This window comes from Podarcis melisellensis, assembly GCF_964234715.1.
Source record: "Podarcis melisellensis genome assembly, chromosome: 1".
NCBI classification, from domain to species: domain Eukaryota; kingdom Metazoa; phylum Chordata; class Lepidosauria; order Squamata; family Lacertidae; genus Podarcis; species Podarcis melisellensis.
The window spans coordinates 3011357-3033700 of NC_138528.1; the positions used below are offsets into that span (position 1 = coordinate 3011357).

Genomic DNA, 22344 nt, shown 5'->3' on the forward strand with positions numbered 1-22344 from the left:
CTGCGCGCAGCTTTGGCATCGCTCTGGGAGCTTGCGGGGCTGGGGGAGGAGGAAGCCCTCCGCCAGCCTCCAAACCATGTCGGGAGACAGCGGGATGGCGCGCTGCGCCTCTCCCGCTGTCCCCCGAGTTTGCGGGGCTGGCGATGGGGAGGAGCAGGCTTCTTCCCCCGCCAGCCTTCAGAAGAGGTCGGGGGACAGACTGCGGGGAGAAATCAGGGTGGGAGTCACGACCGTGAGGCAGGGCTGCCAAGTGTGGCAGAAGAGGACACGGCCGTCGCACCTGTCCTTAGGTAGGAGCTTCTTCCGTGTCGACCTGCTGCCCTAAAGTCTTGGCTTTTTTCTTGGCTTTTTGGCGGTTGGCACAGAAGGAAGGCAAGGGGGAGGGGAAAAAATTGAAACTTACACTTTCGTGCGTCCCTCCCGGCGTGACGCTGCGCGCTGACGTCACGGGGCTGTAATGGTGGTGTGCCTCGATATTTTTTTCATGAAACAAGTGTGCCTTTGCCCAAAAAAGGTTGGGAAACACTGCCTTAGGACATCCCTGTTTTCATCAGAGAAATGTTGGAGGGTAAGGAGTTATGCAACCCTGGAGCCAAGGAGATAAGCGACTTTATAACCTTCAGAAGACATCTGAAGGAAGCCCTGTAGAGGGAAGCTTTTTAATGTTTGTTGTTTTTATATATATTGGAAGCTGCTCAGAGGGGCTGGGGCAACCCAGTTACATGGGCAGCTCATCATCATTATTGAATAGGATGTCCCTATTTTTATTGGGGATGCGGGTGGCGCTGTGGGTTAAACCACAGAGCCTAGGACTTGCCAATCAGGTCAGTGGTTCGAATCCCCGTGACGGGGTGAGCTCCTGTTGCTCGGTCCCTGCTCCTGCCAACCCAGCAGTTTGAAAGTATGTCAAAGTGCAAGTAGATAAATAGGTACCGCTCCAGCGGGAAGGTAAACGGCGTTGCCGTGCGCTGCTCTGGTTCGCCAGAAGCGGCTCAGTCATGCTGGCCACATGACCCGGAAAGAAGCTGTACGCCGGCTCCCTTGGCCAATAAAGCGAGATGAGCGCCACAACCCCAGAGTTGGCCATGACTGAACCTAATGGGGTCCTTAGTCCATGGGGTCACAAAGAGTTGGACACGACTAAACATTATTTTCATTGGAGAAATGTTGGAGGGTAGGGAGTTATGCGACCCCCAGGCAAGGAAATAGAAAACACCTGAAAGCATATAATAGAAAACACCCCCACTGTAGGGGGGGAAGCATTTTAAATGTTTAATATTTGTTGGAAGCTGCTTAGAGTGGCTGGGGCAACGCATTGCGATGGGCAGACGACAAATAAAACTATTGTGATCGAATGCTTCGTCCCCCTTTGCAGGGGAGAAATGTTGGGGACCTTCCAGTTCCGGCTGCCTCTGCCTTCCCGCTCTGCCGGGGCCCAGGCCGCCCTCCACCCCGGGCACCCCCGGCGCCGGCTCTTCCCTCTCCCCGGCCGGCCGGCCAGTGGCTCCGGATGCGGAAGCCGCACGTGGAGGGCGGAGAGCGGCGGCGGCAGGAGGAGGAGGAGGATCCGGAGGCGGCGCCCTGGTCGCCGCTGCTGCAGCCCCGGCGGAGCGGAGCGGGGCGGCTGGTGGCGCGTCCGGGGCGGGGCGGCTGGCTGCCTGGCCGGCTCCCTCCCACCCTCCCTCCTTCCTCCGCCCGCCCGCCCACGCCCCATCCGGCCTCGGCGCGGGGACTGGCCGCTCGCCCCTCGGCCGCCTCCGGAGAGAAAGAAGGCGGGCAGGCAGGGAGATCGAGCCCACGGAAGATGCCGCGCGCGCGGCGGAGGGCACCGTTGGCCGCCCGGCCGCTCGGCTGATGCGCCCCGGAGGGAGGGCCGCGCCGGGCCCGGCTCCCCGGTGATCGAAGGGGCGGCCGCGCCACCGCCGCCGCCGCCGCCATGAGGCTCCGCATCTACAAGCGCAAAGTGCTGGCGCTGCTGCTGGCCCTGGCCGCCGCCGCCTGCGCCCTGGCGCTTTGGGGAGGCGCCGGAGAAGCCGGAGGGAAGCGGGAGGCGGACGATCGGGCGCAGCCGCCGCCTCCACCGCCACCGCCGGGAGACCAGCCCGGGGTACCGGCCGGCGGCAGCAGCAGCAGCAGCAGCATCCTCCCCGCGCGGTCCGGCCAGCGGCTGCCCAACGCGTCGTCTCCGGCGTGGCTCCCCGGGGAAGAAGCGTCGTCGTCGGCCAACCGGACGCTGCACTACCGCTCGCTGGTTTACCGGCTCAACTTCGACCAGCCCGTGCGCAACGAGGAGCGCTGGCGGGCGGCGACGGCGGAGGGCGGCGGGGCGGACGCGGTGCCGGTGGCGGTGGTGGTGCAGGTGCACGAGCGCGCCGAGCACCTCCGGCTGCTGCTGGCGTCTTTGCGCCGCGCTCCGGGCGCCGACCGGGTGCTGCTGGTGCTGAGCCACGACGTGTGGTCGGCCGAGCTGAACGCGCTGGCCGCGTCGGTGGACTTTTGCGCCGTGCTGCAGGTCTTCTTCCCCTTCAGCCTGCAGCTCTACCCGGGCGAGTTCCCGGGCACCGATCCGCGGGACTGTGCCAGGGACGTGGGCCAGGCGGCTGCACTGCGCCTGGGCTGTCTCAACGCGCAGTACCCGGACGCCTTCGGCCACTACCGCGAGGCGGCTTTTGCGCAAACCAAGCATCACTGGTGGTGGAAGTTGCACTTCGTCTGGGAGCGGGTGCGCGCCCTGCGCCGCCACCCGGGCCTGGTGCTCTTCCTGGAGGAGGACCACTACCTGGCACCCGACTTCTACCACGTGCTGCAGCGCCTGTGGGCCGCGCGCCAGAAGGACTGCCCCGAGTGCCAGGTGCTGTCGCTGGGCACCTACGCGCCCGTGCGGGGACCCTTCTCCGGACGGGCCGACAAGCTGGAGCTGAAGACCTGGAAGTCCACCGAGCACAACATGGGCATGGCCTTCGGGCGGGACACCTACGAGCAGCTGATGGGCTGCGCCGAGGCCTTCTGCACCTACGACGACTACAACTGGGACTGGACCCTGCAGCACCTGACCGTCAGCTGCCTGCCGCGCTTCTGGAAGGTGCTGGTGCCCGAGATCCCCAGGGTCTTCCACACGGGCGACTGCGGCATGCACCACAAGAGGCAGTGCCAGCCCGCCGCCCAGAGTGCCAAAGTCGACGCGCTGCTGGACGCCAACCGGCAGCACCTGTTCCCCGAGACCATGGTGGTGGGCAAGAGGTACTCGCTGGCCCCACTGAGCCCCCACGTCAAGAACGGCGGCTGGGGAGACATTCGGGACCACGAGCTCTGCAAAAGTTACCGCAGGTTGCAGTGAGCCCAGCCGGGCCTGGATGGAGCCTCGGCCTTTCCCCCTCTGGCCTGTGGGATCTATTACAGGGGGGGCGGCGAAAATGTATTGATTGGTTTCTGCTTTAATAGGGACAGTGGTTATTACAGAGAGAGAGAGAGAGAAAAGAAGTGTTTCTGAGGCAGAAAGGTCCTGTAGGGGAATGTTAAAAATAAACATAAATGCTACTTGTTTACTGGAAAAATAATTGACAATTTTTACCTAGGCCTTTTTATAAAGTGTTTGCGACACTTTCAAACAACCCTGAATTCCGTTTTTCTTTTTTGGTTTGGGTGTCAAAGGGTTGGGTGAGTGCCTAAGATGACCAGGGTCCCCTGTCCGCTACTCACGAGCCCCCCAGTTCTGAACTGGTTGGCGCTTTCTGAATAACCCCTCACCCTCTCTCTGCCAACCACTTATCTTACTAGAGAGAATCAGTCATTCAGTATTCCATAATCTTGTACATGCTTGCTTGAAATTTGGTACCTTAATACCTGCAAAAGCCTTCTATTTTATTTGCTATGTGCTTATGAGAAAATTGGAAATCCATTTCTTTTCACTTAAATGTAGAAATATGCAACTTTTTTTTTTTAGTTCTGCCAAAATAAAAAAAAATCATGTTTTTTGTAACACAAGTCTTTCAGCGATCCGAAACAATCCCTTTTAATTTTTATAGCGCCAAATTAAAAGAACAGCTTCAACAATGGTAATGACGACACAGTGCAATGATACAAAGTAAAGTAAATTAACAACATAACATTTGAAGAACTGAACTGAAAACAATGACAACCATTTACCTCCTGTTACAGAAACAATTCAGGTCCCTGCGTAGGCAGCCCAGCTTAATGAATAATTAAAAATAGGGCTGGATGAAGAAACAGGGGAGAGCATCCAAGAGCTAAAAGCCCCAAGCAATGTAAAGTAACAGCATATGGAGAAGAGATATACTAATTGAGAGCCTAGTCTACATCTGTGTTAAGAGGCTCAGTAACCTTCAAAAGCCCTTCTTGATGAAAGAGCACAGATCTAATTTAACTATGTGTTGAATGAATGTTACAGCGCAATCCCATCAGAAAATTCTCCTGCACAAGTTCTTCGTAAAGTCAATGGGCCTTGTGCGAAAGAACTTCCCAGTGGATTGTGCCCTTCCTTGCCTCTGGAAAAAGGCACCAAAGATGAAATCCATTTATATGCCCAAAATGTAACAAAGGCCCATTTGTGTATTGTGGTGCAGTAATACAGGCAGCAGCAGAAAACACAAGATGGCAAAATCATCTCCAAGGCATCCCTTAGCTTAGACCTGCAGCAAAATGCTTTATTGGTGAATTTTAGTGTGTTCCTAGATTTTACAGGACAATCCAATTAGTGGAAACTACTGAATTCTGTCTAACATAATTAACTGCTGAGTGTTTTCCAGAACTTGACTTTCTGGGATGCAAATGTGTTTCTTCAGGTTACAAGAGAGGAAAGACTTCATTAGGTTAGTCTCCCCTGCTCCATTTCAATTTTGAACATGCTAATTAATGTCGACAGAACTTCTAATTTAATGGCTTGAAGAGTGCTGATGGGTTTTCTTAATTGAGAGTGGGTTCTGGTGAAATCTGTGGGACTGAGAAGAGGGTTACAATCCTGCTCCAACTGAGCACTGTTGAGCCCCAATGCAGATCACTGGGGAACAATTCTTCCATTTAAAATGTGCTGAATTTTAGCTTCATGGTAGGTACCTGCCACATCCAGGGTATTGATGACTTTTGTTAAAACAGCAGTTGGCACAAAATCTCTTCCTGTAAAATGCAGGCAGTTTCAAAAGCATCCAGCCTAGCTATGGTAGACAAATTAAGCAGAATTTCTAAAATAGTCTTTGAACTGTGAAAACTAGTTTGGCCGACAGAAAACCCGAAACACATTTCTGCTGTAAAACGTAGAGCTGGGAATAGATCTATGTACAGTCGCTGCTTGTGGGGTGTGCTATTCTCTGTCCCAATGCCAGTGGAACTGCAACGGTTGGGTACAGCCCTGTCCCTCGAGGGCATGCTTGCTTTGAAATCAATTCCATTAAAATGAATAGGATTATCTTCCTGTGAATGCAGTTTACAATCTGGCTATGACACCCCAATCCAAAATAGATTGTGCTGCATACATTTCAGAAAGGTTTTGAGTTCCCCAAAAACAGTTTTCATGCAAGCACCCAGGGGATTTCCCAAGACACTCGGCGTTCAGGAGACTTGCATGGGTTTTGATGAACAGAGAGCAACTCATGGTATGTATACTGGTTTTAGCATCCACCATGAAAACAAGCAAGCTGGTTTTTGCCCGGCTGGTGCTGTTGCATTTTTATCTACCTGTTTGAAGGGTGCTTGCGGAGTGTGAAAGGGATGCTCCATAGGCAAGCCATACAAATTCACACCTAAAAGTGTGGCAGCACAAGTCGTTGTGAAATGTGAGGCTTCTGAGACGGGAGGACACTTCAAATAGTGGGCTGTTGTTTCCCCATCAGCGGAGAAGAAATGGGAATGATGGAGGAAGGGGAAGTTGGAATAAAGGCATTATGAAACCCTGAAGTTGTGACGAGGCCTTGCGCAAGAGCATGTCTCAGTTGGCTCTGCCGAGAGATGAATTAGCCTTCTGCCCACACAGCCAGCCTCTTCGCTTTGCCCTTCCGTGGCGCAAGACGTCACAACCAAGAAGTCTCCCTGTTTCAGTCACCGGCTTCAGAACAAGCCAGCATCCTAAACAAAACTTCAAAGTCTGGTTTAAGATCCCCATTCCAAAGCTAGTAACTATAGTCTCCCAGTTCAGAATGGGAAATGGGAAATTGATTAAAGACTTATTGGTTTAATCCTGGTTGTGTGCACAGGCAAAAGGCATGTTTCCATTTCAGTTTAACAAACCTAGATGTAGCCTGACCACGACCTGTATGTTCCCCTGACTACTCGCAGCAACGGGATTTTGACTTTAATGAACTGCCAGTTTCTTTCTGAAATTCAGCAACATGCTGAGTGCTCGTCTAAACCCAGGGCTGCCAAGGCACTGCTCTCCAGATGTTGCTGCACGGCCACTTCCCTCATTCCTGACCTTTGGCTGGGGCTGATCTGGAGAGCACTGTGTTGGTAACCCCTTCCTGGAGTCCAGTCCTTTCAAATCTCCCAAATGGAAGTGAACGTTTTTGAGCAGATGGGACCGGTGCTTTGTTTCCGCAAGACTTGTGGTTGGGGTTCTGCACCGTCCCTTTCCTGTGCTCTCTGGAGGAAATGCAAAATGTAAAACTTGAGGTTTCTCTCGCTGCAGAGCCTGGCTGGGAGCTCAGCACATTAATCCAGTTCATACAACAAAGCATTCTGAAAGGCGACTGCGCAGTGCGTTGTGTGGCTGGTAATGTACTGCACACTTCCATCCCGCATGTCTGTTTCCTTTAGCACAGGAGGAGCCGGCCTGCTCCTGTCCTGGCCCTGGTTGCTCTGTGCTGACTCTGAATGCACACCCTTCCCCCCTCTGGTCTGGCCAGGCTCCTCCCAGTTAAACTGGGCTTGCGGTGTGGACGTGGCTCTTTCCTCCTCCCTTGCAAAAGCACGTTCTGACTCACGACACTCCCTTATCTGCTGTTTCCCAGGGCTTGCCAAGCTGGGGTTGCTGGGGTCAAGCTCCAAACAATGGCCTGGTCCCCCGCCAACTTGGCCCATTGTTTCCATGGATGTGAGCGGAGCTGTTTGTGCGGGGCAGCTTTCTGCATCTGCTGAGAGTTCACTGCCATTTTCTTGTTCACCATCCTCTCCCTTGGGAGTAGCTCCTTCTTGCATTTTACCAAGCTCAAAGCCGTTCTGCTCCAGCGGCTGTGAAAAGAAAGGGGGAGAGATGTTTGTTACAGTTGTAGGCTAAAGGTAGAGAGAAGTGTTGCTGAAAACGGTCTCAGCCACCAAACAGGAACAACCTGGGCTTCCTCCCAAACAGGTCTCCCTTTTAAGTTTGTACCTTCTTGCAATGTTTCCAGTAAACAGGGCTAGAGATTTTTGCAGGCCTGGCAGTGGACCCTGACCTACAAAGCTCTGGGAATGTGCTCAGAGCCAAAGTTGCAAGAGTTCTGCCAGGTGGCTGCCCACTGTGTGCTCCTCACAGGAAGGATGATTCTGGCTGGGTTGTGCAAGATGCCTTGCGCTTGTCAGAGCCGTAGTCACCCAATGCCTTGGGGCCATCTGGATCATGCACATTTCAGAGAAGGAGTCATGGTTTCAGCTGAGGAGACTCAATGTGCGTAAGTCATAAGTGGTGCACTAATTGGTTTTATTCTGATTACATGGTGTACTTGGACTTTTGACAAGGAACCTCAGCAAAGACATGTCAGTAAGCTCATGGAATAATTGGAGAGGTCCTCTTGCAGATCAGGAATTGGTTAAGTATCAGGAAGTGGAGAGTAGGAAGAAATGGCCATTTCTCTGAATGGAGAGATGTAGAAAGTGCATTCCCCCAAGAATTGATACTGAGACCTATGCTTTTTAACTTCTTCATAAACAATCTAGTTTTCTAGCCCAGTTTCCAGGTGATGTTAAATTGGTCAGGGATAATGAAACAAAAGGAGATTGTGAAGACCAAACTGGGTGAATGGGTGGTAAAATGGCAAATGCAATTCAGTGCAAACAAGTGTAAAACAATGCATGTAGTCTAAATTAAGAGTGTAGTGTTTTGAGCCTCAACACCTTGTTGCTGAGGAGGACTGCATCTAAATCGTCCAAGGACCCTACTTGCTAAGGACCCTCTTTGATTGGTAGCCCAGGTTCCTATGTCAACATTCCTCCAATCATTCCTATGCAGCAGGACGGGCCATGTTCTGTGATGCTCAGAAGACTTTAGGCCAGCTCTCATTTTCACTGGCAAATAAAGCAGTCCTCTAAGATACAGAATAAGGTACAAACTCTTGCGGTGGCTGGCAGAGCAGCCTGGATATGAGCAGCAGGTGGTTGCCAACCTCAATATTCTTGGCCTCATGCAATCTAATACAGTACACCAAGGTGGTCTGTGCCACGGTGCTGGCTGCAAATGTTAATGGAAAAAGCTCTTCTGCTCCAGTGCAGGACTGAGAAAAATGAGAGCACAGATAAGGGAAAACACACCACGTAGATACCAACTAAGAGGTCTGGTGTAAGCTGGAATTGCCATCCAAGCTCTGCTCTCCTTTCAATAATTAAATGTAGAAAATCAAATATTGATATTCATTGCAGTTGGCAAGTTTCCAACAGCTAACAAACAACAGGTGCCAGATCCCAGGTAGAAATGCAAGGCAGCATCTGGGGCTTTAAATGGAAGCTGTAAGTTGACAACACATACAAAGTGTGAGACATTTTAAATTTACAGTAGGGGAAGCAGAAACACCCCCAGAGTCTGTAAGCAGAGCTGGGCTACAAATACAGATGTCTGCTCTTACCTTTCATTTCATTGTGTGCAGGCAATTAAAGAGAGTGCACCTTGCAACCCACCCCCAGGAGCAAAGTCCAGACTGTGGCCTTGAACTTTCAGAGTCTGATCCAAGATACGGGCTGGCTGAGGCACATGATTATTGAAATAATATTTGCAAATGCAGCATGTGGAGCCACACCGTGTTCGGTCTATTTCAGGAAGAGATTACAACTCATCTGCTGCCATTTTTAATCATTTATTATTTGGGATATGCTATAATTTTACAAATTGCGAAGTTCTTGTAATGATTCTGCAGATTAAGTTGGGAGGAGGGGAGTGACATCCTAGAAACCCTCATTCTGGGTTGGGAATCTGACCGTTTGTTACAGCAGGCTATTTGAGAAACCGCCACACAGGACCAAGTAATTCTTAAAATGATCTATGTATTCAAGAGACTCTAAATATTAGGTGTCAGTCCAGCCAGCTGCCTCTGTTTATATTTGAATTTGGACTTCTATTCCTGCCAAGTACAGCAGACAATGACAAGTCTTCATGCTCTCCAAAAGGGCTTCAAAATCACAAAGCTTACAAGATCCGCAATAAGATGAGAAAAATCTGACTTCTGATGTGCAGTTAAGATCCTGAGCAACTTCATGGCCATTAGGAACATTCTCTCTTGCTTATCCTAAATCTCTCTCTTCAATTTAAATCCAATGTTGCTTGTCCTGCATTGAGCTGAAGCCAAATTCTGGCCCATCTGCAGATTTTTGCACAAGCATGGCCATCTCACTGAGACACAGAACATTCCCAGCACACACATGCCGGGGTGGGGGAGCTTAATACAGTGGAGTAGCTAGTTGCCATGTTTGCTGAACATTTGATTTGGAAGTTTTCAGAATCAATGAGCGCCGTTAACGCACAGGTAAAAATATCCTTACAAGCAGCAAGGTGTTGGGCAAATGGAACTGGAGACCGGTAAGACAGTGACTGGTTACTCCAGCGTTGTTCATGGATGATAAGGCAGGCCTGCGGAACAATGCCTTACCTTTAATCTGATCTGACTTTTGCCCTCCGAGACATCCAACACTTCAATTAATGGCTGATGTTCCATCTCAGACGGGCTGGAACAAGACATCCTCGAAAGACTGTCCAGAAACTCGTCCACATTGTCTTCAGTCACAAACCACCTTTCCTGAAGGGGGGGAAACAATTACAAGGATTAAACCTTCCCTTTGGTTACAAAACACCAGCCCTTAGGCTCCCCACAGCTGCCGCAATCCCCAGCTCTCTGCTGCTCCTTAAAGCTGGCCTTCTTAAATAACGGACGAAACCTTCAGCTGTGGCACCCTCAACCAGAAAGTCACACACAACCAATTGGATCAGCAACAAGAAGTTGTAGACTTTATTGTGGGCTGACAGACTTCGTGTTAGTCAACAAAGTGATGCTTTCCTTAAGGTATTTCTATCTCCCTTTTCAAGCAATCTACTTATACTAAAAACCAGAATACAGCTGCCTAATTTTCTAGCAGATCTTTTGGCCAAGCCTTTCATGGTGAGCTGCTGCATGCCTGCAGGTGATAATGCTTTTTCTACATGCTGGCAAACGGCACATGGGCAGGCCAGGCTGGTTTTGTTTTCTTTTTCTGTGATTAAAGTCTTTTTGCCAAGGCCCTTCTTCCTTGTGCGCATCTGTCTGAGGGATGCCATGGAACTCCAACGAAAGAAAAGTCTTTCTTGGCAGTGACACCTGAATTCTCGAATGCCCTTGCTTCCTTGGAACCCATTAGAGACCTTTCGGCACCAGGCTAAGGTGTTTTTGCTCACAGAAGCATTTTAACCTTGTGTAGTACATTTTAATGATTAACCATTTTATCTGTTGTTTCATTATTGTGCTTATGCTGTGATACACCCAACTGTACACCGGTCTGAAGGTCAGGATGAAGATTCAATATACCATATTTTTTGCTCTATAAGGCTCACTTTTTCCCTCCTAAAAAGTAAGGGGAAATGTGTGTGCGTCTTATGGAGCGAATGCAGGCTGCGCAGCTATCCCAGAAGCCAGAACAGTAAGAGGGATTGCTGCTTTCGCTGCGCAGCGATCCCTCTTACTGTTCTGGCTTCTGGGATTCAGAATATTTTTTTTCTTGTTTTCTTTCTCCAAAAACTAGGTGCGTCTTACGGTCTTGTGTGTCTTATAGAGCGAAAAATACGGTATACAGTAACAGGGCAATTCTATGTTAGGCTTAATACATTTTTTAAAGGCCTTTGAGCAGGACTCCAGATGCAAAAGTGCTGCATTACTCAACCCCAAAAGACTTTCGCCAATGAGAGAGAAACAGAGGCTATGCAGATTTGTCAACCTTTTTTCCTGGCAAAGCACCAGCGCCTTGTACAACTATGCGGCGAGGAGAAATTCAACAGGTGAAGCTTTTTACACATGGGGTAAATGAACTGGACCATGTGGCAATAAAATCTTCAGCCAGTGAATTTTTGCTTGTCATACAGTTGTAAAAAAAAAAGTAGAGCAGATCCCCTATGAGGAAATGTTGCAACATTTGGGACTTTTCGGTTTAAAGAAAAGGCAGGTACAGAGGCAGCGGTGCCCAAAGCTGTTTTCTGGATTGCAGGTACATGCATGCTTTGTCCTCAATCTCAGGGGATCTGGCCTTTAAAGCTAAAATGTCCAGGTTCACTGATGAAGCAAACTGCCCAGTGGGGAATTCCACTTTCCTTATTTGTGCCCATGTTCCCTGTCTGCACATCACTGAAAGAGGTGGCTCCGCATGCTGTCCTGGTTCACACATAATGCTGAACTGTAGTTTAATAATAACAATAACAGTTTTATTATCTATGCCCTGCCAGTCTCCCCAGCCCTCTCCTCCTCCAGGACAACCAAGAGGAGGAAATCCGAAGTGATGGCTTCCATTTGCAGAAAACCATAGTGACTCATGTCCAAAGCTAGGGGAAACTGTGATGAATGTTAACTATATTTCAGAGGACAAGCCGCCTTCAAAATGCAGTTGATTAACTATAAACACTAATAATGGTCCTCAGTTTGGACAAAATAAGTAATTACAGTTGACTGAAAACAGAAACAAGACCTTCCCATTTCCTTGTGGCTTTTCCAGAGGAGAAGGAGGTGCCAGAGGCTCCCCCAGACTCATTCTCATAACCTTACATTGCTGTCACCACCGTTTCAGAGTTAACAAAACCCACACATGCACCTTGGAACATGTCACTCTCAAGAAGCTTCACATATATTAAGTTACATTTTTATTTTATAACATTCATAGGATGACTTTATGAACTCATTCAATGTGGCTTACAGCCTTATAAAAATACAACTTTCGACAGGAATAAGATAAATAAAAAACTTCTAATAGAACCACGTTAAGAAGACCTGCAATAATAAATACATTTCCAGCCCAGAAATAACACACAAATCCATCAACCAACAGAAGGCCAATGGCAAGATGGAATATCACTCATAGGTAAGTCACTGAACCCAACTGGGCATATTGAGAATATTGCATAAAAACACAATAACACTGTATGTCTAGGACTTAACACTATATGTCAGCACTATGTCACGCTGTTCATTGGGCATTAAATAAAAACAACTAATAAAGCACATTTTGGGTTCACAGTAGTCTTTGGAGCAATTGCCAATGGTAAGAAATAAAGCTAACAGATCCATTTTAGCCCCTTTATCAGTAATACCCAGCGCTAAGTTATTAGAATTGAAAGTTTCTCTCCAGCAGACTGCAGGCATTTCAAAAGTAGGTCATGCGCTGGATCTAAATTAAGTTAAGGTGCCTTTATGGTGAATTCAGGAAACAGGTTCAAAAGAAACTCAGATCTCAGAGCCTCTCTGCCTTTTTGCAAATCCTGCTGCAGAGGAGATCAGCTAAAGCCAGAGTCTCTACGGCAATGGAAGATGAAAGCCACAAAGGGGGGCAGTGGGGGTGTCTCCTGTGTATAAGGTATTAGCAATGGCCAGAATTAGGACATCTCCAGAAAGGCTTTCGGCAGCTTAATCAAGAGGTTAATAACTTTGGTGACACAAGTTTCCAATACCAGGAAGGCGGCAAATGAAACTGAAATATTAATGGCTTCTAGAAAATGATGGTGCTTTTTATCAGCGATTAAATCAGTAACAATTTTGATGGGTAGGTTTTTATTTTCTTTTCAAAATGTATTCTCTATTCTTTATTCTAGTTTCTGTGATGCATCAAGGCGGCAAAATGACTTGAAATGGCCCTGGGTTAATTTCCTCCTGTCATTCCCATTTTCGAATACCATGTTACAATAAATATTCTAATCCCAGTTCTATATTTGTTACGCCTCTGCTTTGACAAATAATGCTTAGATAAATAGAAACTTCCAAGGCAAAGGTCAGCAACGGCACCAAAGCAAACATCTATAAACCACTGAAAATTAGTACGTGTCAGCGTGTGGGGGCTGCTTTCTTTACTTTTAGCACTGCTTGGTTTACGCAAATGTTTCAAAACACTGTTTTGCATCTTGCAATGTTTTTGAACAGTTTTATGTGCTAATGGGGTGTACTTTTAGGGAGTTGTTTGCTGGCTGCTCTGAGCATTTTCAAACAGAAAGGCAGGGCAAAAAGAGCTTTGAAATAAACTGAACAAATAAAATCTGGTGACAAATGTGGAAATGTGGACTTAATTTCATCAGATATTTATAAAGGATAGGAAATGGAAGAACTGACTACTTTGCTCCACATTAGGGAGGACACTAGCTAGACAAATATATTTATTTTGGGGGAAGGGCATGGCATTCAGAGAGGTGTGCTTTTTGCTGTGTGATTGTCTAAGAGTTTCTCCTTGTTACGCTAATTTGCCGTAGAAAAAAGAAGAGGGGGAAAGAACTGCTTTATATAGGTCTGCGCGAAACCTTTATAAACTGTGCACGATTGCCCCATCCCAGTGCTGCTAAAGAGAGAGAGCTGTCTGTTAATGCCTTCTCTCCGATTCCTGTTCCTTAACCATTTACTTACTTTTAAGAGGACCTCTCCTCTGATCTGACGACAGCTAAGCTTACTCAGGAGTCTAATGCTCCTGTCTATCTGAAGTATAGACTAGCCTAGAGCAAAGCTACCACCAAATTCTTCCATCCTAGCAACCCACTGCAAATCCATTCAGATGACTAAAGCTGATTTAGGGAACTGGGCATTAAAATGGAATTAACACTGTGGACGTGGTTTTATGGGGAAAGTGTGTATTGTTAACTAAGAGGGATTTATTGCTTACACCCTGGTTTCCAAAATGGCTTGGAACTCATTTGCCTATTACATCATTGCTGAAATAAAAAGAGATGGAAGGAACATCTTTTTTTAATCAATCTGAATATCTTCTAGTTGGCATTCTAAAGGTTTGGTTTGCATAAGATCCTGGATAGTTCAGTTGCCTGGTGCTGATAATGTCAAGATTGCAAGTTTGCTTCTCCGTATGGGACAGCTGCATATTCCTGCATTGCAGGGGGTTAGACTAGATGACCCTCAGGGTCCCTTCCAACACTTCAATTCTATGATTCTATGGTTGTACCCTGATGTGTGAGCCTCCTTCAGTTCCAGCTAGAAGAGTAAACACACAGGAATTCCTCCCAGGTGAAGAAGAGTGAGATACGGTCTCCGGTCTGTTAGTGCCACCATGTGTAAGCGAAAAGGAATCCTGCTTTAAAACATTTATGTAGGTTGCCTACTCACAGCACTAAAAACCAAGCCCTGCTTCTTGGGGAAAACATAGAGAGCGAGGAACTCCACTGCCTATCTGCTGGTGGTGATGACGAGAGCAACAATTTTCCCCCTCTGAAAAGCAAACGGTGTTTCACCATGGCAATCCCCTTAAACGTCCACGTGCCAAAACCAATTCTAGTTGGCATTTCTCCACTCATTTGGAAAACATCAAGAACTGGCAATTTTCCGCTGCTGCCAGCAAAACATGAAACTAGCTGCTCAGTTTTGGAATGGAACAACTAGGCAAACATGTAATCTGTGGATTGACAGAAACAAAGGATGCCAGAAGAACCCCAGCACCACAGAAAAATACCATGGCATGGGGAAACCCAAGAGATTTCACAGTAACGTGTGCGCCATTTTAGAACATGCAAGATACAAGCAAATGAGTATAAAACTATTTATGGGCTTATTACTAATGGTATCAGCTTAGAAATACTGGAAACCACAACTATATGTTACTCACAAAAGTGTGGTGTTAGGAGAAAGGTCGTTTTTCTTTTCTGTGGATTATATTTTACATAAAGTTTTTCAAAGCACAAACTTTTATTTTTGTATTTCTCAGCTGATGTGCAGTCATGATTATTGTATCATACAGTAATGCAGGGAGCAGTGAATTACAAGAGCAGGCGCGAATTACAAGAGCAGGAAACCAGGGATCGCCCGGCTTATACACTCTGCCTCCACAGTCATTTGAAGCTTCCACTTCCATTTTCTATTCACCACAGTTTAGTGTTAAGTCCAAACACAAAATGTAATTAATCTTATTTATGGTTTACTGAAACAAGTCAGCTTCATAAACCATGTTTTGAATTGGGTTTGTTTGATTAAACCAGACGTCATCAACCTTTTAAACCTGTTGTGAGCACCAAATACGGACAGCAACCACGGACAGAGCTCAATCTATCCTACTGACTAGCATAAGAGAATGCTTCTTTCAAGTTTAACTTCAGTGGGTGGAGGAGACCCTGTAGGCACAAGGGAAGGTCTCTGTGCGTGCTGGTAAACAAGAAGAAGAAGAGGAGGAGGAGGAGGAGGAGGAGGAGGAGGAGAGTAGTAGTTTGGATTTGATATCCCGCTTTATAACTACCCTAAGGAGTCTCAAAGCGCCTAACATTCTCCTTTCCCTTCCTCCCGAACAACAAACATAAGAGGACCTTCCTGGATCAGGCCAATGATCCATGTAGTCCACCTTCCTGTTCTCACAGTGTCCAACCAGATGCATATGAGAAGCCTGAAATCAGTTAATATATCAGTTTCTTGTAGGGCAGTAGTTCCCAATTGGAGTTCCACACACCCCAGAGGGTCTACATAACCCACCCAGGGGGGTCTGTGGCACCATTCACATAAAAAAAACCTACCATAGAGATATCAAAATTTTCAGAAGTAGGGGCTCCATGGCTTGCCTTTTGAAAAACAGGAGGTCTGCAGTACTAAGCTAATTGGGAACCACTGTGTAGAATCCCTTCTCTTCTTGACTCATACACATATCAACACTTGATTAGCACAAGAATTATGGAATGAAGAGACAACAATCCAGACTAATTTTCCCAAGAGTCATTCTAATATTGAGCAAGTTGTTCCCAACTGTGCATTAAATAATTAGCGTTATTAATCCTTTCTTGCAAGGGTTGGCATTCATTTCGACTACCTCCAGTATGTTCTTCAACTACAGCCGGCAGCTATTGGACAGGATTTACAGTGTTCGGGAACTAATGGTGCTGACTAGGGCTGATGGGAATTGTAGTTCAAACTAGGTTGGGGGAAGGATGACTTATAAAGCCACCAATATATTTTTAAGCACACCTCTACCCGTTAACTAGCTGCTACAATGTCAGTGTATAACCTGAAAATATTTATTTTTTTCTAAGCATTCTCCTATGAAAGTATTTTCAGTTGCTTGCTGGAGGTCAAGCAAGAACTAATTCCACTGGCTAATTCCAAAAGAATCTAGATATGTGGGGATGCTAGAAATAGGAAAACTAGAGCTGCTGTTAAAATTGTTTATACTGTAACAAGAAGGTATCTGGTTTCTTGGACCAAGACGTGGATAATCTTGAATCTCTCTCCACGAGAATGTCACTAAATAAACCCGTTTTTCTCATTCTAAACAATGCATCTTTGCCTGAAGGCTTCATGTCTGGAATTTATGCTTTCCTGCATGCCTATTTCTTATATCTCTCTATCTTCCCTGGAGAAAAAATGGCCAATTGTTGTTCCTACTGCAGGGGTGGGTATCACTGCAACCAGGCACCATCCATGGGCTGCGGAAGGCAAAGACACATGAGCACAGCTGAGCCAACGCTGGCAGCACAGATCTTGCTCTCTGGGACACACCTTCAGCCTCCAGGTGCCAGCTGTTCTGTATGATGGAAAACTTATTTGCTTTTGCTGTAGTACTTGGCTGAAAAATCTGACGAAATGAAACCAGTCACCTGCAACTGAACCTTCTTCCATTCGTAGTCCTCACACTCAGCCAGCGGCAATGCCTGACATAAGGAGTTAATGGTTTCTGCAAAGCATTAGATTAATGACCTTTCACCAGCCTCTGAGAGAAATGCCACAGTTATTTTTTACCTCCTTGCCATCAATGATCCATACTGAATGAGATAATATAATTTTAAAAATTTTAATCAAAAGGGCATCTGATCTGTTAAAACCCTATTTAACAAACTGCTGGCCTTTAAGGAACTTCAGAACGAAAGGTCACATTACCTCTCTAAGAGATGCAACCCTTGCAGGAACAGCAGTGGGGAAAGTCCATCCGTATCAAGGGCTCAGTCTATTTCTTGAAAAACTGCCATGGTTTTCCAAACCGAGGGTGTGCATTTAAGATGGGAACAAAAGATCAACACAACTAGCACTCCAGCACAAGACAAGATCCTCCACAAAGTGGCGGATTGAACTCCAGAACAGGAGGAAAATTACTCAAGGCCACAACTGAAACACCTGTCTCTGTTGCCAGGAGAAAGAAGCCCAAACACCATCCCCAAAAAGTAACATGCTGCAGAGCACCCTCATCTGGTTCTAGAACCAGAACAAAATCATAGGGGAGTTTGGTGATGGTTTACAGGTCACTATATACTTATAAGCTCTTCTTCCACATGTTTCTGTTTAACAGAAGAGAGCCAGTGTGGTGTAGTGGTTAACAGCGGTAGACTCGTAATCTGGGGAACCGGGTTCGCTTCCCCGCTCCTCCACCTGCAGCTGCTGGGTGACCTTGGGCCAGTCACACTTCTCTGAAGTCTCTCAGCCCCACTCACCTCACAGAGTGTTTGTTGTGGGGGAGGAAGGGAAAGGAGAATGTTAGCCGCTTTGAGACTCCTTCGGGTAGTGATAAAGCGGGATATCAAATCCAAAAAAACAACAACAAAAAACAGCAGGGGCTTGATTTGATCAGTTTACTCTCAACTAAACCAAAAGCAAGCAGCAGCTAGTCTGGATTGCGTCCCACTTTAAAGTTGAGTTTTGCACCCTGAACCTGGATGTTCAGAAGCTGGCTGTGGGCAAAAGTGTCTTTGCACAATTTTGCTTGGTGCGCTGGGTGACCTGTTCCTAGAAAAGTCAGATCTGGCCAGGATACCTCACGACCTGCATTGCAGCTGAACTAGCTTTTGTTTAAAAGCTTCAGCTGGCACAGTATGCTGTGGCCAGACTGCTGACTGGAGCCAGTTATCAGGAACGTGTGGCTCCACTATTACAAGAGTTTCACTGGAAGTGGGCCCATATCCAGACCCAAATCAAAGTGCTGGTTACTGGAAGGACAGATCGTGAAGCTGAGGCTCCAAGACTTTGGCCACCTCATGAGAAGAGAAGACTCCCTGGAAAAGACCCTGATGCTGGGAAAGATGGAGGGCACAAGGAGAAGGGGACGACAGAGGACAAGATGGAGGGACAGTGTTCTTGAAGCTATGAACATGAGTCTGACCAAACTGTGGGAGGCAGTGGAAGACAGGAGTGCCTGGCATGCTCTGGTCCATGGGGTCAAAAAGTGTCAGACACGACTAAACGACTAAACTACAAAACTAAACAAGTAGCAAAGCAAGTTCAGGGGACAAGTTCTACTGTGTACGGGTAGGCACACAGTATTCACTTCAGTACTATGAGGTCCTTGTGTTTTGACAGCGCCTTCTCCAGTTCAGCCCAAAAGAGGTCAGATACAGTCTTGATGCGAAGCCCTGAACAGTTTGGGACTTAGGTTCCTAAATAACTTTTTCTCTCTCTCTCATACTAGCCTACTCAACTACTGCCAACCATCCTCAGAGGTCCTTCTCAAGCCTTCGGAGGCAAAGAGAATGGGAAGTGAGCAGCGAGTTGCCATCCTAAAAGGGTGTAGGTAGCAGTCACTACTTACTATGGAGGTTATTTTCTTTTCATCACTGTGGTAGGGAAGGAAAATGTTCCCAACACCCCAATAGCAATGGGCAATAAGAAAAAAACCACAGCACTTCAACTTAACATCACATGCAACTAGTTGGCCTTCAGGTAAAGGACTAACTGGGGCCTCACTTGCAATAATAATAATAATAATAATAATAATAATAATAATAATAATAATAATAATAATTTATACCCCGCCCATCTGGCAGGGTTTCCCCAGCCACTCTGGGCGGCTTCCGAACTGAACATTAAAAACAATACAGCATCAGACATTAAAAACTTCCCTAAACAGGGCCACCTTCAGTTGTCTTTTAAAAGTAAAATAGTTGTTAATTGCCTTGACATCTGCTGGAAGGATGTTCCACAGGGCAGGCACCACCACCGAGAAGGCCCTCTGCCTGGTTCCCTGTAACCTCACTTCTCGCAGCGAGGGAACCACCAGAAGGCCCTTGGCGCTGGACCTCAGTGTCCGGGCAGAACAATGGGAGTGGAGACACTCCTTCAGGTATACAGGACCGAGGCCGTTTAGGGCTTTAAAGAGCTTTACTATTCCCACAAATCCTAAGAATGGAAGAAGAACCTAGCTGGATCAGGTCAAAGACTTGCCGAGTCCAGCATCCTGCTGTCCACAGTGGTCAGTCAACAAGATGACTCAGGGAAGCCCCGCAGCAAAACATGAGCACAACAGCACTCCTTATCACTGCCTTGGCAGTGGGCATAAGAAGTAGCCTTATACTCCACATATTTGTCTAGTCTCCTATTAATGCTATCCAAATTGTTGGCCATCAATTCCATCATTTAACTATGCACTGTGTGAACCCAGATGCCTTTCTGTTGCTCACACATTTAGCAAGGAGCCTAGTGGGGAAAGTGTTGGAGACCCACATTCAAATCCTGCTCAGCCATGAGGGTCACTGGTGATGTGGGGCCTATCTCATTATTAGTCTCAGCATAACTTCAAAGTGTAGCTGTGAGAATAAATTTATGCGATAACAAGTGAGTGCGCAATGCCCCAAGTAGAAGAGCAGAATAAAAACGAAATAAGGGCCTCAAAAATATACCCCTGATTCTGCTACACCCTGAGGGTGAAATGTAGTTTTACCTGCAAGGAATCACCATTTGGGCCGAAATACATCTTTCTCCAAAGTCCAGTGGTCTCGCGAGACTTTGTGAGGGAAATAACAGCATTATCGAGAGACACATCAAGTCCAAACTCAGGTGGACTCAGTCTATTTTCTGGAGGGAACTGCAAGAGGAATGTATAAGAATCAAAGTCTTTGCTGGCAAAACTAACTCTGTAGCAATTTGTTCCTACTTCCCCCCTGAGGCTCTGGGGAACAATGCCTGGCACCTGCAAGATCAGCCTCAGAGAGTTTTCATCCTGAGTGCATTGGAAAGGGGGACACCGGGCGGCTGGGCTTGCAGGGGGCACTGGAGAGTCAAGGCAGCTAGTAGGGCTTTTGGCAGAATCCGGATCAACGGTGGGGCCCTCCGTGGGCGGCAGAGGAGAACCAGAGGTTATGTTTGCAGGATCCAGAGGGGCAGGTGCAGAAATCTGCACGGTGCTAGTGGTACTGGGGCACGCTGGTGGCTTAGAAAGCTCACTTCTTGTGGAGGGCATAGGATCCTCATCTACATTAGAGCAGTCCAGACCCGACAGGGTTGCCACGGAATGGTCCAGGCTGTCACAGCGGGACACACGTGGAGGAGCCAGGATGCCACCGGGGCATGGCGAGAGCACCACGTCGCTGGTGACATGGGTGTTTTCGTTCAGATCCATGTCGGCGCAGAGGAGCCCCTGACTTACTCCCGCAACGGGGCCGGGTAGCTCCACGGTGCTGTCCGCGCACGGATCTTCACGCGGCGCAGCAGGCAAACCCGTACCGCCGCACGTCGGGGCGGTCGGACGCGTGTCAGCCGCCTGGTCGCTTTCCGCGGGAGCCTCCGGGCTGCTGGCACCGGGGCTCCGAGGATCGTCGGAATCGTTATGACCCGGACACGTGGAAAGGCCAGGCTCGGGAGCGGCCGGAGCGCTTTCCGCGGCGCACCCCGGCCCCGCCTCCACGTGGGCGGCAAGGGGCGTTTGCTCCGCGTTGCTCGCGGCTTGGATCGGGGCCTCTTCCTCCTCCCTTCCTCCTTCCTCCTCCGGCCGGCCTTGCTCGCCGCAGCCGGGGCTCCCCTGCCCTTGCCCGGCCGGCGGCAGCACGGGCAGCACGACCACCAGCTGCCTCTTGGCCTTGTTGAAGGTGGCCTTGCCGGCGGCCTCGTCCACGGCGTAGGGCAGCGGCAGGCGGAGGCTGTAGGCGGCGGGGCGCCGCGACTCCAGCCGCAGCTCCCGCCCGCGGACCTCCAGCTCCGCCTGGGCGGCCGAGGCCAGGCAGGGCAGCTCCACCGTCACCACCAGCTCGCGGGGCACCGGGCTGGGCGCAGAGTCGCGGCAGCAGCGGTAGTCCTGCAGGTCCACGTAGGAGCGCTGCCGGAGGCTCCAGCGCGGCGTGGTGGCCGCCGGGGCCGGCTCGGGCGTCGGCTTCGGGGGCTCGGCCGGGCGAGGCGGGTAGGCGTAGGGCGTGGGGAAGGGCGGCAAGGGGCTCTCTTCCTCCCCGGTTCCCTCCGGGGCGCCCCCGGGCAGCGGCGTCCGGAGCAGCGTGGCCTGCGGGACTCCCTTGTACTTGATGCCCCGCAGCGGCACGGCGTTGGCGCGGTCCAGGCCGGGCGAGAAGTGGCTCTCCAGCGCCTCCAGGGCCGTGTCGCTGACCAGGCGGCGGAAGCGGGCCGAGCGGGCGGCCAGGCGGAGCGCGTCCGGGTGGAAGAGCACGTCGTAGACCAGGCGCGGCGGGCCTCGAGGCTCCCCGGGCCTCGGCCGGCTGCCCAGCTCCTCCCGGGCCGGCGCCAGGCAGTGCGGCAGCGTCCAGCGGCTGCCCCCGGGCTCCGGCCGCGCCTCGGGCCTGGCCACCAGCGCGTTGCCGCACACGTTGACGTAGCAGCGGCGGGAGCCGGCCTGGCTGGTCCGCAGCACCCAGCCGGGCTGCGGGTGCAGGAAGCGCGCCTCGACGCCCCGCTGCCGCTCCAGCGCCGACACCTCCGCCTCGTACACGGCCCGCTGCGCCGGGTCGCTCAGCTCGGCCGCGTAGTCGGCGAACAGCTTGCGGAAGCCCTCGTCCTGGAAGGCCTTGCTCAGCCGCTCCACCTCGTCCCCCGTCAGATCCAGGGCTTCCAGGCTCGAGCGGACCGCCGCCATGCCGGCCCTCGGAAAGCCACCGGGGAAGGAGGAGGACGGTTGCTATGGAAGCCGTCCTAACAAGATGGCGGCGAGGCCCGTCGCTATGGAGACGGGGGCCGGCAAAATGGCGGCGGGGATGGCAGAGGCCATCGTTGCTATAGAAACGACCCCGGCAAAATGGCGGAGGCCGCCGTTGCTATAGAAACGACCCCGGCAAAATGGCGGAGGCCGCCGTTGCTATAGAAACGACCC

General features: G+C 49.4%; 2 protein-coding genes and 1 long non-coding RNA gene across 3 annotated transcripts; 2 read left to right on the plus strand and 1 right to left on the minus strand.

Moving 5' to 3' along the window:
- Window positions 1–1824: 1824 nt before the first annotated feature.
- On the plus strand, window positions 1825–3611 carry MGAT2 (alpha-1,6-mannosyl-glycoprotein 2-beta-N-acetylglucosaminyltransferase). Its single transcript, XM_081913231.1, has one exon. It carries the CDS (start codon window positions 1937–1939, stop codon window positions 3335–3337), a length of 1401 nt encoding a protein of 466 aa, XP_081769357.1. The 5' UTR covers window positions 1825–1936; the 3' UTR covers window positions 3338–3611.
- A 376-nt stretch (window positions 3612–3987) lies between these two features.
- Window positions 3988–22143, minus strand: DNAAF2 (dynein axonemal assembly factor 2). Its single transcript, XM_081910094.1, has 3 exons — window positions 19975–22143; window positions 9783–9929; window positions 3988–7179 (listed from the first exon to the last, which is right to left on the minus strand). The coding sequence occupies exons 1-3, from the start codon at window positions 22108–22110 to the stop codon at window positions 6661–6663; spliced, it is 2802 nt and encodes a 933-aa protein (XP_081766220.1). The 5' UTR covers window positions 22111–22143; the 3' UTR covers window positions 3988–6660.
- On the plus strand, window positions 11974–13066 carry LOC309373433. Its single transcript, XR_014170022.1, has 2 exons — window positions 11974–12408; window positions 12956–13066. It is a non-coding gene; the product is annotated as an uncharacterized lncRNA (long non-coding RNA).
- Window positions 22144–22344: the final 201 nt, after the last annotated feature.